The following is a 13,708-nucleotide window of genomic DNA, read 5'->3' on the forward strand; positions in this document are numbered from 1 at the left end:
TAGCCCATATAACATTTTCCTATCAAAGAAGAAAATTAGCATATCTTGAAATAACTCATCACTGATGAATCTATTAGCTCTTTTCTAGATGTTTACTAATCATTTTCTAATAATATGCTCTAGAATTTTGCCAAAACAAAAAGCAAGCTCTCTAAACTAGAATTTATAAACTGATCTTTTTCTTCTTTCAGTAAACTGAGGAATAATGCTTTTAAGCAGATTCATACAGAATATGTCTTCCATGTATAAAGCACTTATTGTGTAAAAGGTAGTCACAAACAATGGGAATACAAAGATAAAACATAATAGTTAATGTTCCCAAGAAACTAATAGTCTACTAATGAGACTATGAGACATATACAGATAGATAACTAGAATACTAAAAAAGAATAACAGAAGAAAAGAAGAGGTCCAAAGTATTCTTAAGTTCTAAGTAAATGACCTACAAATGAAATTTTAGAACATAAACCCTGGGAATTCAAGAGACTACTTCGACTTCTTTGCACGATCCATTACATTTTTATGCCTATGTTCTCTTTGACTAGAAATAAACTATCTGAGGCCAGGACAATGATTATATGTCTTTGTATTACTCAAAGAGTTGATTTTTAAGTAACTGGGACTTATGAAATACCTGCTGCCTGATGAAGACTCATTCTCTATGCAAGGTACTCTCTAGGAATATCATAACTGGGTCAGAGAAAGTACGTTAATGGACCCACACAAAACTCAAAATCAAAAAGGAAATAGGCTATGCTCCAAGTGGAAACTTCATCAGAGCCTGTCAGTGAACCAGGATTTGAGTTCTGAGCTTTGTCTATTCCCCAATCCTGCCTTAAATGTCACATGATGATATTTATAATGTTGATACAGGATCTTCTATTTGTTTTGGTCACAAGTCTGTTTATACCAAGGTGGCTGCTATAATCCTTATCTAACTATAAAAGGAAAATGAAATAGAGAGAACAATTCCTTCGTGGACAATAAATCTCATGCTTGCTTTTAGTTTTCAGTTTTTAATTCAGGGCAAGGCCTATTAACTTGAGATCCATGAATTTTTTTCCTTTGCAACTATTTTTGCTGATAATATTTCAATATAACTAGTCTTCTTTGCAATCCTTTGTATTTTATACTTGCACTTAAAAACATTCACTTCCCCAACCTTTCAGAAGGGTCTAAGACACAAAAAAACTTAAGAACCCTTGATCAAAGAGGTAATAGGAAGAGAGGATAAATGAGAACAAAGAACTGCATCCAACAGAAATATCACTTTATGATAATGCACAGCTCACCCTTTAGTAGTACTCCAGGTTTACAATGCACCTTCCCCACAACCACCCTGTAGGACAGGTAGCACATGTACTATTCTCCACTTTTTGCAGATGAAGTTGACAGCAGAAAGAAATTCAGTCATTTGTCAAAAGTCATACAGTTAGTAAGCATTAGAGCTAGATCAGACTCAAATCTCCTAATTCCAGGACCACATATCCCAACAAGGTTCTGGCTCAATTGGTTCCAGAAGCTGACTGCCAAGCAAACAATTCCTACTGTCCTAGGCATCCTCAGGAGAATTCTCTGGCTTCCTCAGAGGGACAGTGGGACAAATGCCTAAAAACCTCTCTGGAGGATCCCTTTCTAACCACACAAATAGGTTGTTATTTCCCCTCTCCCAAAAAGCCGGTGCCCAGGGCAATTTTACTCCATGTGGCTCAGATTGGAACTTCAAATTTCCCTATTTAGAGGTCAGAAGACCCTTAACTTGCCAGAGGCGGCGCCAAGTGGAATGGTACAATATATAACACAGCTGAGCCGCTACACCACCCTTTGTAAATTGTTTGAATTGAAAAGTTTGAGTTGAAAAATCATAGAATCATATGATTTAGGTCTAATGTTCACTTATCTTTCCAAAAAAAAAAAAAGCCTATTTCCATCCCTAATGAGAATAGTCTAAAGAGGACAATTCCCCTGTTAAGCTGTGGACTTTAGAAATGATAGCCCTGGTCTCCTCTCTCATGCCATATAACAGCTTCCTTCCTCAGCCTGATAGGTGTTTGCCCAAGCACCTGCATGGTAAAAGAAGACGGAACCCGTCACTCTAATTGTTATTCCTCCTCCCCATCTGTAGGGGTCTCTGCTTTAAAACAATGTAAAACCAGTTTCTCAATTTGAGAAATTTTAATAAGCCCCTCCTGGGTTTTACTGGCATTGTATGATTTTTATGGGCTTCTGAAAAATCATTCCTTCTTCCTTACCTCCCACACTCTTTCTCTGTAAACCTTTATGGTTCTCAGCTTTGATTTATATCTTCTCTATCTCCCCACCTAATTGATTCAAGCATTCAACAAGTATTCGAGTGCCTACTGTATGCACTTCTTCTTTCCTACCAGTGGATCTTGAGTTCTAGAAACCCGGGGGTAGGGGGTGCAGGGCAAAAGCTGAGAACATGCTACAGGAAAGGTATGATTCCAAGGAGGAAATTCAGTCCTATTTTATAGGGCATGAATACTGGCTGCTTTTGTAGGTTCTGCCCTTTCTCAGGAAAAGATGCACATCAGATCTGAGAAGACTTCAGATTGAAAAAAAGCAAATGAAAGTCATGGACTGTGTATACAAACATTATTGTGATGTATGAAGAGGGTGGAGAAGAGTGGAATTGCCTTATAGTATTAAGCTCTATATTGTAAATCCTTCTACCTTTGAAGGCAGAAGTTTAAATCCTGAACCCACAGCCCTTTCTTTTGTCCCTTTTGTTCCTAGAAAGGTCCCTTCACCAAATAACTGCTACCTCTAAGTGACAGATCATGAACCATCAGAGTGGTTCTCTATCACCTCCAGATCAAATACGAACTTCCTTATTTGGAGTCCAAAGTCCTTTATAACATATTCTTCCTACTTGCCCAGTTTTCTCACATCTCACTCCCCAACAAGTACTCTGTGATCCAGGGACACTGGTCTCCTGGCTGTTCCATCAACAAGGCTTTCCATCTCCTGGCGCTGGGCATTTTCTTTGGCTGTCTCCCAGGCCTGGGACGCCCTACCCCCTTCCTGGCTTCAAGTCCCAACTAAAACCTGATCTTCCAGAGGAACCCTTTCCCAGCCCCTCTTAATTCAGTGCCTTCTCTCAGTTAATTATTTCCTATTTTGTACGTAGCTTGTTTGCATATATTAATTTGCATGTTTTCTCCACCACCACCTTGCCTTGTATGTTTATTGACTGCAGCCTCACCCTGGGTCAAAGGACGAAATACCTTTTACCTAACCCAGGCCCCCACTCCCGAACCATGCACAGTGCCTGGTACCCAGTAAGCTCTTAACAAGTGTTTGTTCACTGACTGATCTGCGGGACTGAGACAATCTACCCCCGGGGTAGCTCATGAAAAGGTTTGCTTCCTCTGCTACCATCTTGGAAAATGGCTTTTGGTGGATAGAGCTCCACAGCCAGTTTCCATCGGAGCCTGCCTCGTTCATCAGGTTGCAGCAAGAACCTGAGACTCCCCTCCACCCCGGCCCACACAAAACTAGGAAGAGAAAGCTTCCCTTTGAGATGCATGAGGGAAAGGTGACCAGCTATCTTTGTGGGACTTGGAGCAATCTGCTCATCACCAGTCCGGCTGGAGCTTTTTGATTATTATTCTGGAGACAGGGAGGGGAAGAGGCTGTTCCCAAGGGAGAGAAGAACAAGAGATCTGTATTCCGACAGGTAGGTCCTGGGGGATGATAGCTCCCGTGCCTAACAAGGAACCCTCTAGTCCTGCTCCCCGCACACGAAATTAAAAGAGTCAAAACCTCCCTAAAGTAAACAAGGTGCTTTCCGGGGGCCCAGGTCACTCCTGATCATGCTCCAGCCTCTACAGGAAAAACACAAGGACAGGTGTAGGAGCTCAGGAGGTGACCCTGAACCAATCCGTCCTATCCTCTCAATTCGCCAAGCATCCTATTTCCTCATACTCTCCCATCCAGGCATCTACAAATTCATCCTTCTCTCCCTAGATCCCACTCCCCTGGGACGCGAGCAAAGGGGCGAAGGGCAGACAAAGGCAAAAGCCGCTGGGAAGCCTGCAATCCCGTACTAACACTTTCCCATCCCAAGAGGCCTCTGGGAAGCGTCAATCAGCTTGGGAAAAGTACACAGTTTGTAGAAGGGCCAGCTTTCTGGGGTCCCGGGTGATGCTCTGTCAGGGCATCGGGTCCCGCCACTACTCACTAAAGCCCCCGACTTTAAAAAAATAAAAAACGGAAAGTTTCCGGGGTCTATGCCCGCGCTGGAGAGCAAGCCGCTCAGAGAGGGCACCAAGGAAGGGGGAGCAAGGAGTCGCCAGTGTCTGCTCACTCTGCGTGGCTGGGCGGCTGAGCATCACTCATTTCTCAAGGCAGCCTCGTTTGGTGACTCCCAGTATTTCAGGGACAGGTTAGATGAGAGGGTGGGCTTCTCGCCAGAAAGCCCGTGCCGATAATACATGCACATAAGTGGTGAAAATGAAATGGGCAAAAATCCCTAAAAGTTGGCGTCCTAATGGACGCTTCCACACCGAGGGAGCGCCCGCGTACGTGTGTGTGCGCCCGCGTGCGTATGTGCGCGCGGCACGCGTCTCTGCGCAAACATGCAACGCTTTTGAGGGCTAACGCGGGCACGCACATGACCGTGAGTGCGCGCAGGGCCAGCGCGCTAGCAGGAGGGGCCGACTCGGGAAACCCCGGCCCGCGCTGCCCAGGGAGCCCAAGAAGCCCGGCCCCAAGCTTTGCTCCCGCAGCGGGGAGGCGGCCCTGCACCGCGCAGAGCGCCGGCCCCGCCCGCCTGCAGGCCCTCCCCTAACGCGGGGCCGCCGCAGGGGAGCGCGGCCCTCGGGACCACCGGCCCGCCGCTCGCCGCGCACCGCCACGACTCTGGCCCCGAGCCGCGACCTCTGACCCGAGCCGCGACCTCTGACCTCTGGCCCCGAGCCGCGACCTCTGCCCCGCGGGACCCGCTGGTCCCAGTTTGGCGGGAGAGCGCCGGCGGGGCGCGCCACAGGTAGCGCGAGTCCGCGCCCGGATTTGAACTCGCCTCTGCCTGATTTCAGGAAGCCCGGCACTCGCTCCCGCGCGCCGAGCCCCGCACAGCCTGTAACTCCTCGCTGGAGGGGCGCGCGGCCCGGGGCCCCGCCGGGTCTTCCGGGCAGGACGGAGCCCCCTGCGGGGGAGGTCTGGAACCGCGAAAGCCGTCGAGGAGAGGGTGGAAAGCAGGGAGAATTGGGTGGGGGGGAATACGCGGATACCTTTCCTCCCGGGATAAAAAAGATCGCGAAGCTGGGAGGCGGGGCGCGAGTCCGAGAGTGAGTCCCAGCGAGAGGCAGAGGAGCATCCAAGAGGACGAGGGGGTTTCGGCGGGGGCACGGACGGGGGCGCGCGTGGGGGTGGGGCAAAGTCCAGGGGAGGCATCCGAGCGAGCGGGGGAAGGGTCCCGGAGGGGGGAGGGGCGCGCTCGGCGGGGGGTCTCCGGGGCGGGGGGCGGCTCTCACCTGCGGACCAGCAGGAAGACGATGATAGCCAGGAGCAGGAGGCTAAGTTTCCGGCGCTGATCCCGCCGCCGGCTGGAGCTGCTCCACATCTTGGGCGGCGGCGGCGGCGGCGGCGGCTGCGGTTGCTGCTCCTACCAGGGGTCACGGCCACGATCCCGGCTCCGGCTCCGGCTCCGGTTCCGGCTCCCGATCGCAGCCGGCCCGAGCCTGTTTCCTAGGAAACCACCCCCTCCCGGCCCGCCCCTTTGGTCGCTCTGCCCCGCAAGGGCCCGCCCCTCCGCGTCTCCCATTGGGTTTCTTCCGCACCGGCCCCACCCCCCGGCCTTCCTGGGCCAAGCTCGGGGCTGAAGGAGCGGGGAGGCGGGCCCGGCGCCCCGGGCTCCCCGGGCTCCCCGCGGCGGAGAGGCAGGAGCGGGAAGACCCGGCCCGGGGGGTGTCGGAGTCTCGCAGCGAAGGAAGCTGGGGGCCTGGGCCGCCTCCCTGCGCCTCCGCGGCGGGGCTCTGGCCGCGCGCCCCGAGCTTGCCTGCCTGCCCAGGCAGCCCCGGCAGGTCGCGCCGCCCAGAGCCGCTCCGCGGCGGGGCCGAGTCAGACGCAGAGCGGCCGCGGACCGGAGCCGAGTCAGACGCGCGGGAAGGATGCGCCCGGTGCTCGGGCGCTCCCGAGCTCTCGCACTCTCCCAACCCTCACCTTTCGGTGGGGAAAACGGAACGTGTAATTCCCGTGCCACTTGTGTGCCCACGACCGGCCGAAATTTGGCAAAAGCTTTGCCAGAAGCGCGTCCCTTAGCTGCTCAGCCTCCCTGTCCTCATCTGTAAAATGGGGATGACAATGGTGCCTGATTCCCCGGGCGGCTGTGAAGAGCAAATGAGATAACCTGCGAGACATGTTCGCAAACCTCAAAGCATCGTGTGAACGCCAGCTATCACCGTAATTGTTCTAAGCTGCTGTGCCCAGAAATTAACCGGCTGTTCTGCTGATAAGCTTAGCTCATAAGGGCATAGCCTGAGCGCTAGAAAGGAACTTACAGGGTCCTCCAAATCACCCCCAGCCCCTCCATTTTCCCGCCAGAAAACTACGGATGAAGGGAGGCTCCATCCCCTGCCGAACATCAGACAGGGTTAGCAAGCATCCGTGGTAGGGTTTGATCCAGTATCTCTGAGCCAGAACTAGCATACCTGTCGCTGTGCCAGATCTCTAGTCTGGGAGGCCGTGCTTAAAGACTAGTATCAGTCCCTCTGTAGGGACTGAAAATAACAGTGATAGCTAGCATTTATGTAACATCTGAGAGCGTGGCAAATATCTCAGATCTCTTCTCCATAGGAGTCCCATTTCACAGTTATGGAAACTGAGGTTAACAGAGGTCGCACAAGCAGTCACGCAGGCTAAATTTGAATTCAGATCTTCCTGTCTCCAGTCCCAGTCCCCAAACACTGAGCTCTTGATAAGCCTACAAGAACTCAGGCTTACTTCTGCCACTCAATGAAACATCATCTTTAAATCAGTAGTTGATTGTGAATGGAACATAGAGATCATAGGATGGTAGATGAGAGAAGGAAGCAACCTTGGCTGTATCTTAAAGGGCTGGGGAGAGCTGAATTGACTTGCCCAAAGGCACACAGTTTTGCAAGAGTTAGAACTCGAACTTGGGTCCTCGGATTCCAGGTCCAGGACTTTCCCCACAATTGTTAAATTCTCATTATGGAATATTACTGTTCTGTAAGAGATGACCAACAGGATGATTTCAGAAAGGCCTGGAGAGACTTACACGAACTGATGCTGAGTGAAATGAGCAGGACCAGGAGATCATTATATACTTCAACAACAATACTATATGATGACCAGTTCTGATGGATCAGGCCATCCTCAGCAACGAGATCCAACCAAATCATTTCTAATGGAGCAGTAATGATCTGAACCAGCTATGCCCAGAAAAAGAACTCTGGGAGATGACTAAAAACCATTACATTGAATTCCCAATCCCTATATTTATGCCCACCTGCATTTTGGATTTCCTTCACAAGCTAATTGTACAATAATTCAGAGTCTGATTCTTTTTGTACAGCAAAATAACAGTTTGGTCATGTATACTTATTGTGTATCTAATTTATATTTTAATATATTTAACATCTACTGGTCATCCTGCCATCTAGGGGAGGGGGTGGGGGGGGGTAAGAGGTGAAAAACTGGAACAAGAGGTTTGGCAATTGTTAATGCTGTAAAGTTACCCATGCATACATCCTGTAAATAAAAGGCTATTAAATAAAAAAAAATTTGTTAAATTCTCATACCCAAGTGAATGCTGTGATTAAGGGGCTGACTAAACACATACTCAAAAGCTCTTTGGGGCACATCGAACTGTGTCTGAACTTCAGGAATTTCCAGGAAAATCTTCATTTGGGGGAAGGGAGGGTGGAAATCACCAACAGCAGCAGGGACAAAGAGAATGCCAGCCCCCTCTCTTTTGCTTTGCTTTAAATCTATTTGTCCTTCTGTTGCATAAAGTGCTGAGTGTGCAAGCCTATTTCTGAGCCTAATGAGACCTCCCTCCTTAGGAGCCAGATTGGTCAGCGATTTTTAGCTGCTTCTTCCAAGCACTGGGCAAATATTTAGTCCTGTTTAATGATAAACAAGCAAATGCCAAAAAAAAAAAAAAAAAAAATGATAAAGGAAAACCAATCTGTTATATTGGTCTCCATTTCACTTTTCTACTCCTGCCTGGCCATTCCCAGCCAAACAGGGGAGGGGAACACCAGAATAAAAAGGGGCAACTTGGGCATAATGTCTTCATCCTTATAACATTAGAACATTATTTTAAAGACAACTTATTTTTAAAATCAGATCAAAAGCAAACAAACTGGAAACAAAAACAAGAGTATTAAAAGGACTTTGGAAGTCCAATTCTTCTTGTGCAGCAAAATAACTATGGAGATATATGTATGTATGTATATATATATATATATACATACATATATATATGTATGTATGCATACATACATATATTGTATTTAACATACTTTTAACATATTTAACATGTTTTGATCTACCTGACTTCTGGGGGAGGGCATGGGGGGAAGGAGAAGAAAAGTTGGAACAGAAGGTTTTGCAAGGGTCAATGCTGAAAAATTACCCATGCATATATCTTGTAAACAAAAAGCTATAATAAAAAAAAAAGGACTTTGTAGCAGGAGGTGTAGGAAGCCTGAACTGCTTTGTATACTACTGTAGTTTTTTCTTAAGGCAAGGGGGCAGAGAAAAACATTTAAAAAGCAGACTCTTTAAAAAAACAGCTGACGGCTTGATTCTGCTCCCCGTTCTCTACCACTTTGTTTTATCTTGGCATCAGTTTTCCTGAGCACTGTTGGCTCTGGTCCTTTCCCAGTGGGTCCAATAGAGGGTTTTGTCACTTATTAGGAAGCATTCACAGGTGGCAAAGAATTTGTCCCTGAAGCAAAGGACCTCACAGCCTTCCTAGGCCACCTGAAAGGCGGGTAACTGAGAGATAGGGGCCACTGGCCATGAGTTAGTCAGCCAGTCATGTTACTATGCCATTCAGTTTGAACTAGTACCCAAAGGGAAAAAATAGGAACTTCTGCAAGATTGCCCCATAGGCAGGAAAGGTCGTGTCTAATTTAATGAAGGGAACATGTGAGATTTTTAAGTTTATGTTATTGTTCCTGGACTTAATTCTTGAGGAAAGGAAAAATAAAGAAAATGGTGATTAATTCAGTCCTATGAGAGAAGATCTGAAGGAACCTTAATGTCTTACATGTCTGAATGCTGTCTCTGGTGACCGGGGAAATGCCCTAGAAATAAGGGCAGAAGCAAGAGTGGAACAATGTAATTGGGGATAGGGAACTTAGGGAATGGGGAGAAAGGCCAGGAAAAGCTGGAAATAATTGAGAATTAGAAAGAATAGAACAAGAGCATGGTATCTGGATTTAAATCCTGCTTCAGCTTTCTTATCCAGGAGTTCTTGAGCAGGTCATGGAACATCTCAGTACCTGTTTCCTTATCTATAAAATAGAGGTGCTGGATGTGGTAGCCTCTGAGGTCCCTTCCAGCTCTCAACTTCTCATCTACCAATTACCATTCAGTAAGTTCCCATTTTGTCCCAGGTTCTATATTAGGTAGGGGATGGATACACAGATACATGAAGCCTAGGAATGAATTTTCATATTCTCTCTCTCTCTCTCTCTCTCTCTCTCTCTCTCTCTCTCTCTCTCTCTCTCTCTCTCTTTCTCCCCGCTTCCTTTTTCCCTCCTTCCCTCTCTTTTTCTTCTCTTTTCTCTCTCTCTCCCTTTCCTCCCTTCTCCCTCTCCCTCTCCCTCTCCTTCTCTCTCATACAATGGGAGTTGAGTAATTTGTCCAGGTTCACACAATTAGTGAGTATCTGAAGCCAAACTTGAACCTACTCCAGGACTAGTGCTCTACCCAATGTACCACCTACCTGCCCCAATAACCTGTTTTTAAAAAGGGAGACAATAGGCATGGATACAAATGATTTCAAAAATCCTGCTGCAATTCTAAACTATTAAGATTGCTAAAACTTTACACTGCACTGAGATTTTGGAACATCCTGTACAAATATAACAGACTCTTGAGACCAATTCCTTTAAAAACCATCTCCTGGCTACCCAGATTTTTGGAAAATGTAGGATCAAGGACAGTGGTGCTCTTCTCACCCTGGAAGAGATGAGAAAGAGGAAGAGTATGGGAGAGGAGAGAAGCAGTGATGGTGTTGTAGTGTTCAGAGCACCCAGGTCCACCCTTGTCCACTGGGGAGCACACAGGATATGTCATAATTGGGGAGCTTTTTCCTGTCCAAGAATTCAGGTGGCTAAGAAGATACCAAGTACTTCTTCATCCTTCTCTTCTCCCTTTTCAACCAAAAGGAAAGATGTTCAAGTACAGCGTTTTCTGTTCTTCTAGGTTGTATAATTGCTGATTTAAATTAAAAACCTGTTTTTTCAAAATAGTAAGATCCGATCCAAATAGTTTTTGTCCTTATTCAATAACAATGAGAATGGCAAGAGACATTAAGACAGTAGCTGATACTACTGGGCCTGTATCCCAGGGAAATCATAAAGGAGGGGAAAGGATCCCCATATTCAAAAATGTTTGTAGCAGCTCTTTTTGTGGTACCAGAGAATTGGAAAGCGAGTAGATGTCCATCAATTGGGGAATGGCTGAATAAGCTGTGGTATATGAAGGTAATAGAATATTATTGTTCTGTAAAAAATGAACAGGCTGATTTTAGAAAGGCCTGGAAAGATTTACATGAACTGATGCTGAGTGAAATAAGCAGAATCCGTAATACTTTGTACACAATAACAGCAAGAAGGTGCGATGATCAACTATGAAAGCTTTGGTTCTTCTCAGTGGTTCAGTGGTCCAAGGCAATCCCAATAGGCTTTGGATAAAAAAAAAACATCTGCATCCAGAAAAAGAATTATGAAGACTGAACATAAATCAACACATGTTCTGTTCCCTTTTTTTCTTTTTCTTCTAAAGTTTTTTTTCCTCTCGTGGTTTTTCCCTTTTGTTCTGATTTTTCTCTCCCAACATGATTCATTAAGAAATGTGAATTTAAAAAAACAATTAAAAAGACAGTAGCTGAAATTGGTAGAGAGAGTACATAGAAGTTCAACCCATCAGATTAGAACGGTGGTGGGGGTGGTTTTTCTCCAAGCTAAAGACACCTAGATATGAGAGAGAATCTTATGTTCTTGATTCATTGATTTTGGATAAGCTTCCCAAAAGCAAGACCAAATCTGTCCCCCAGGCTAAAGGGAGCTGGTTTCCATTGCAGTGGGGGAGAGGAAGAAGGACTGGGGTGAGAGGGGAGAGTGTATTATTGAGCCATGCCTTTCTTCTCATTGTTTTGTCTTCATACCTGCTCAGTGGATCAAGAGAAGTGACTAAGGAAGATACCCAGTCCAGAGGAAGGAGAAAAGAAAGTTGGGAAAGAATGACTCTTCCCAAATCCTTAGTGGGGGGGGGGGGACAGATGAGGGAATAATTGCCCTCTCTCTTTATTTTTCACCTTCCCCCCCTCTTTCAGCTAGATAAAGAAGGTCACATAGTTATTAACAAATATAAAGCAACATAGTGGATCCCTTGCTTGGAGTAAGAAAGACCAGGTCTGCCTCCTATTCAAACACTTCCTAGCATGGGTAAGGGGCTCAACCTCTCTCTGAACATCATCTGTTCTTTTTCTCAGCGCATAAACATCAGTTCTTGTTTTGGACCGAAACCCTGAGATCTTCCTCTCCCAGACTAATTTTTTTAAAGGCCATTCTCTGCCTCATTTCTTACCTAGCCTTAACCACTGATTAGGCTCTGCCTTAGTCAACCCGAGACCTTAGTTTAAAAAGGCCAAATGGACCCAGGACCATCTCCAGTTGTCCTTATCATTATCTGACTCTGGAGGGGAAAGTGAGTCAGGTGACCTTGCCCAGCCTCCCTCACTAAAATCCAGCTCACTTCATGTCATTGTGTTCCTTCCCTGATGTCCTGGTCCTCTTGGAGAAGGAAGGGCAAACAATAACAACAACATGGGAATAATAATACTTGCACTACCTACTTCACAGGGTTGTTTTGAGGCTTAAATGACAATATATGTAAAACATTTTGCAAACTTTAAAACATAATAAAGATAAGCTATTATGTGGAGAGGAAGCTGATATAAAAATAAAAAGATATTGATAAAATCGTTTTGAGGGAAAGATAAACTATTATTAATAATAATAATAATACTATGGCAGAGAAAACCATCAGGCTACTTTTGACTACTACCTAGAAATAATCACATTTCACATTATATATCATTGCCTTTATCCACTAGTGATTTCCTTGTGAGTTTAAATTAACTAGACTGCCTGATCTGGAGACTGCCTGAATTCTGTCATCTCAGACCAATTGTCCTGAGACTGCCTACTCTCCTTTTTCAGGCTGACCAGTCTAACTAAAGAACTATTTAGGACCTTCTTTCCCTAATCATCATCATCATCATAGATGTGCATAGAACATAGGTAAGATATGTTGGCCCACCAGGGCAGATCTGACTCATGTTCTTTAAATGCAAAAACTAACCATGGATTACAGCAGTAAGCCTCACAAACAAATAAATGTAGAAAACCAGAAATATCAAATGCATCTTTTACCATCCATAATGTAATAAAAATTATGTTTAAATTATGTTTAACAAAGATTAAAAATTAATTGGAAACTAAAGAATAGGTGAGCTAAATGGAAATAATAATTTCATTAATGATAATGATAACAATGAAATAATGAAAAACACCAAAATTTGTGGTATATAGCCAAATATTCCTTCAGGGGAAATGTATATCTTCAAATGCTTTCATCAACAAAATCAAGAAAGAACAGATCAACAAATTAGGCATCAATAAATCAAGTCCCCTCCCCAAGTAAATAAAATAAAAATCCTGAAAATCAAAGAAGAGATTAACAAAACTAAAAGTTAAAAAAACTAAACTAATAAAATAAACTAGGAGTTGTTCTGTTTAAACATACATAATACAATAGATAAGCCATTAACTACTTTTATTTTTAAATAAGAAAACAATCAGAAATTTTAAAATGAATTTACAATCAATGAGAAAGCAATTATTAGGAACTATTTTGCCCAACTTTATACCAATAAAGCTAAGCATCTAAATTATAAAAATATAAATTCTTCAAATTAACAGAACCAGAAACAGAATACTTAGAGAAAAGAAACTGAATAAACCATAAATGAACAGGGGGAACCAGGAGGAGGCCACTGGACCAGATAGATTTACTAGAAAAATCTCCCAAATATTTAAAAATCTATTTCTCAGCTATTTTTGCTACATTCACAAAAACTGAAAATGTACTAGAGCATAAAAACCTCACAAGTGAATGAAGAAAAATCAAGTTCTATGCCTAACATTGTACATCTCTACTCTAACCTCCAATTCTCTTTCTATCACTCCCAGGTGTGCTCTTGATTTCTGTTTACCCCCAATTCCATAAGTAGTGTAAGGAGCCACAGTTATAACCAAGGGGCAGCCAGAGCCTAGACTTTGGCAAACAAAAAATGAGAGCTGAAGCTAGAGACGACCAAAGCAAAGAGGGGTTTGTCCAGTGGCAGCTGAACCTCCAACTACCTTTAATGCTGGTGGCCTGGCGCTTCCCGCCCTTCTGCCTGGACAGCTCCCTGGCT

General features: G+C 45.0%; 1 protein-coding gene across 4 annotated transcripts in view; it reads right to left on the reverse strand.

Moving 5' to 3' along the window:
* Positions 1-5,666, reverse strand: part of LOC100913406 (beta-galactosidase-1-like protein 2) — a 53,394-nt gene extending 47,728 nt beyond the window's left edge. Inside the window, exon 1 of one of the 4 annotated variants that reach the window (XM_031960856.1) lies at positions 5,499-5,666. In XM_031960856.1, the coding sequence (XP_031816716.1) occupies positions 5,499-5,587 (89 nt within the window). In that variant the 5' untranslated portion in view covers positions 5,588-5,666. Of the gene's footprint in view, positions 1-4,330; positions 4,864-5,255; positions 5,373-5,498 lie in introns of those variants that run through there. The other 3 variants (XM_031960857.1, XM_031960858.1, XM_031960859.1) reach the window with 3 other exon arrangements.
* Between the last annotated feature and the right edge of the window lie 8,042 nt (positions 5,667-13,708).

Source organism: Sarcophilus harrisii, chromosome 3 (assembly GCF_902635505.1).
Source record: "Sarcophilus harrisii chromosome 3, mSarHar1.11, whole genome shotgun sequence".
In the NCBI taxonomy this organism is placed as follows: domain Eukaryota; kingdom Metazoa; phylum Chordata; class Mammalia; order Dasyuromorphia; family Dasyuridae; genus Sarcophilus; species Sarcophilus harrisii.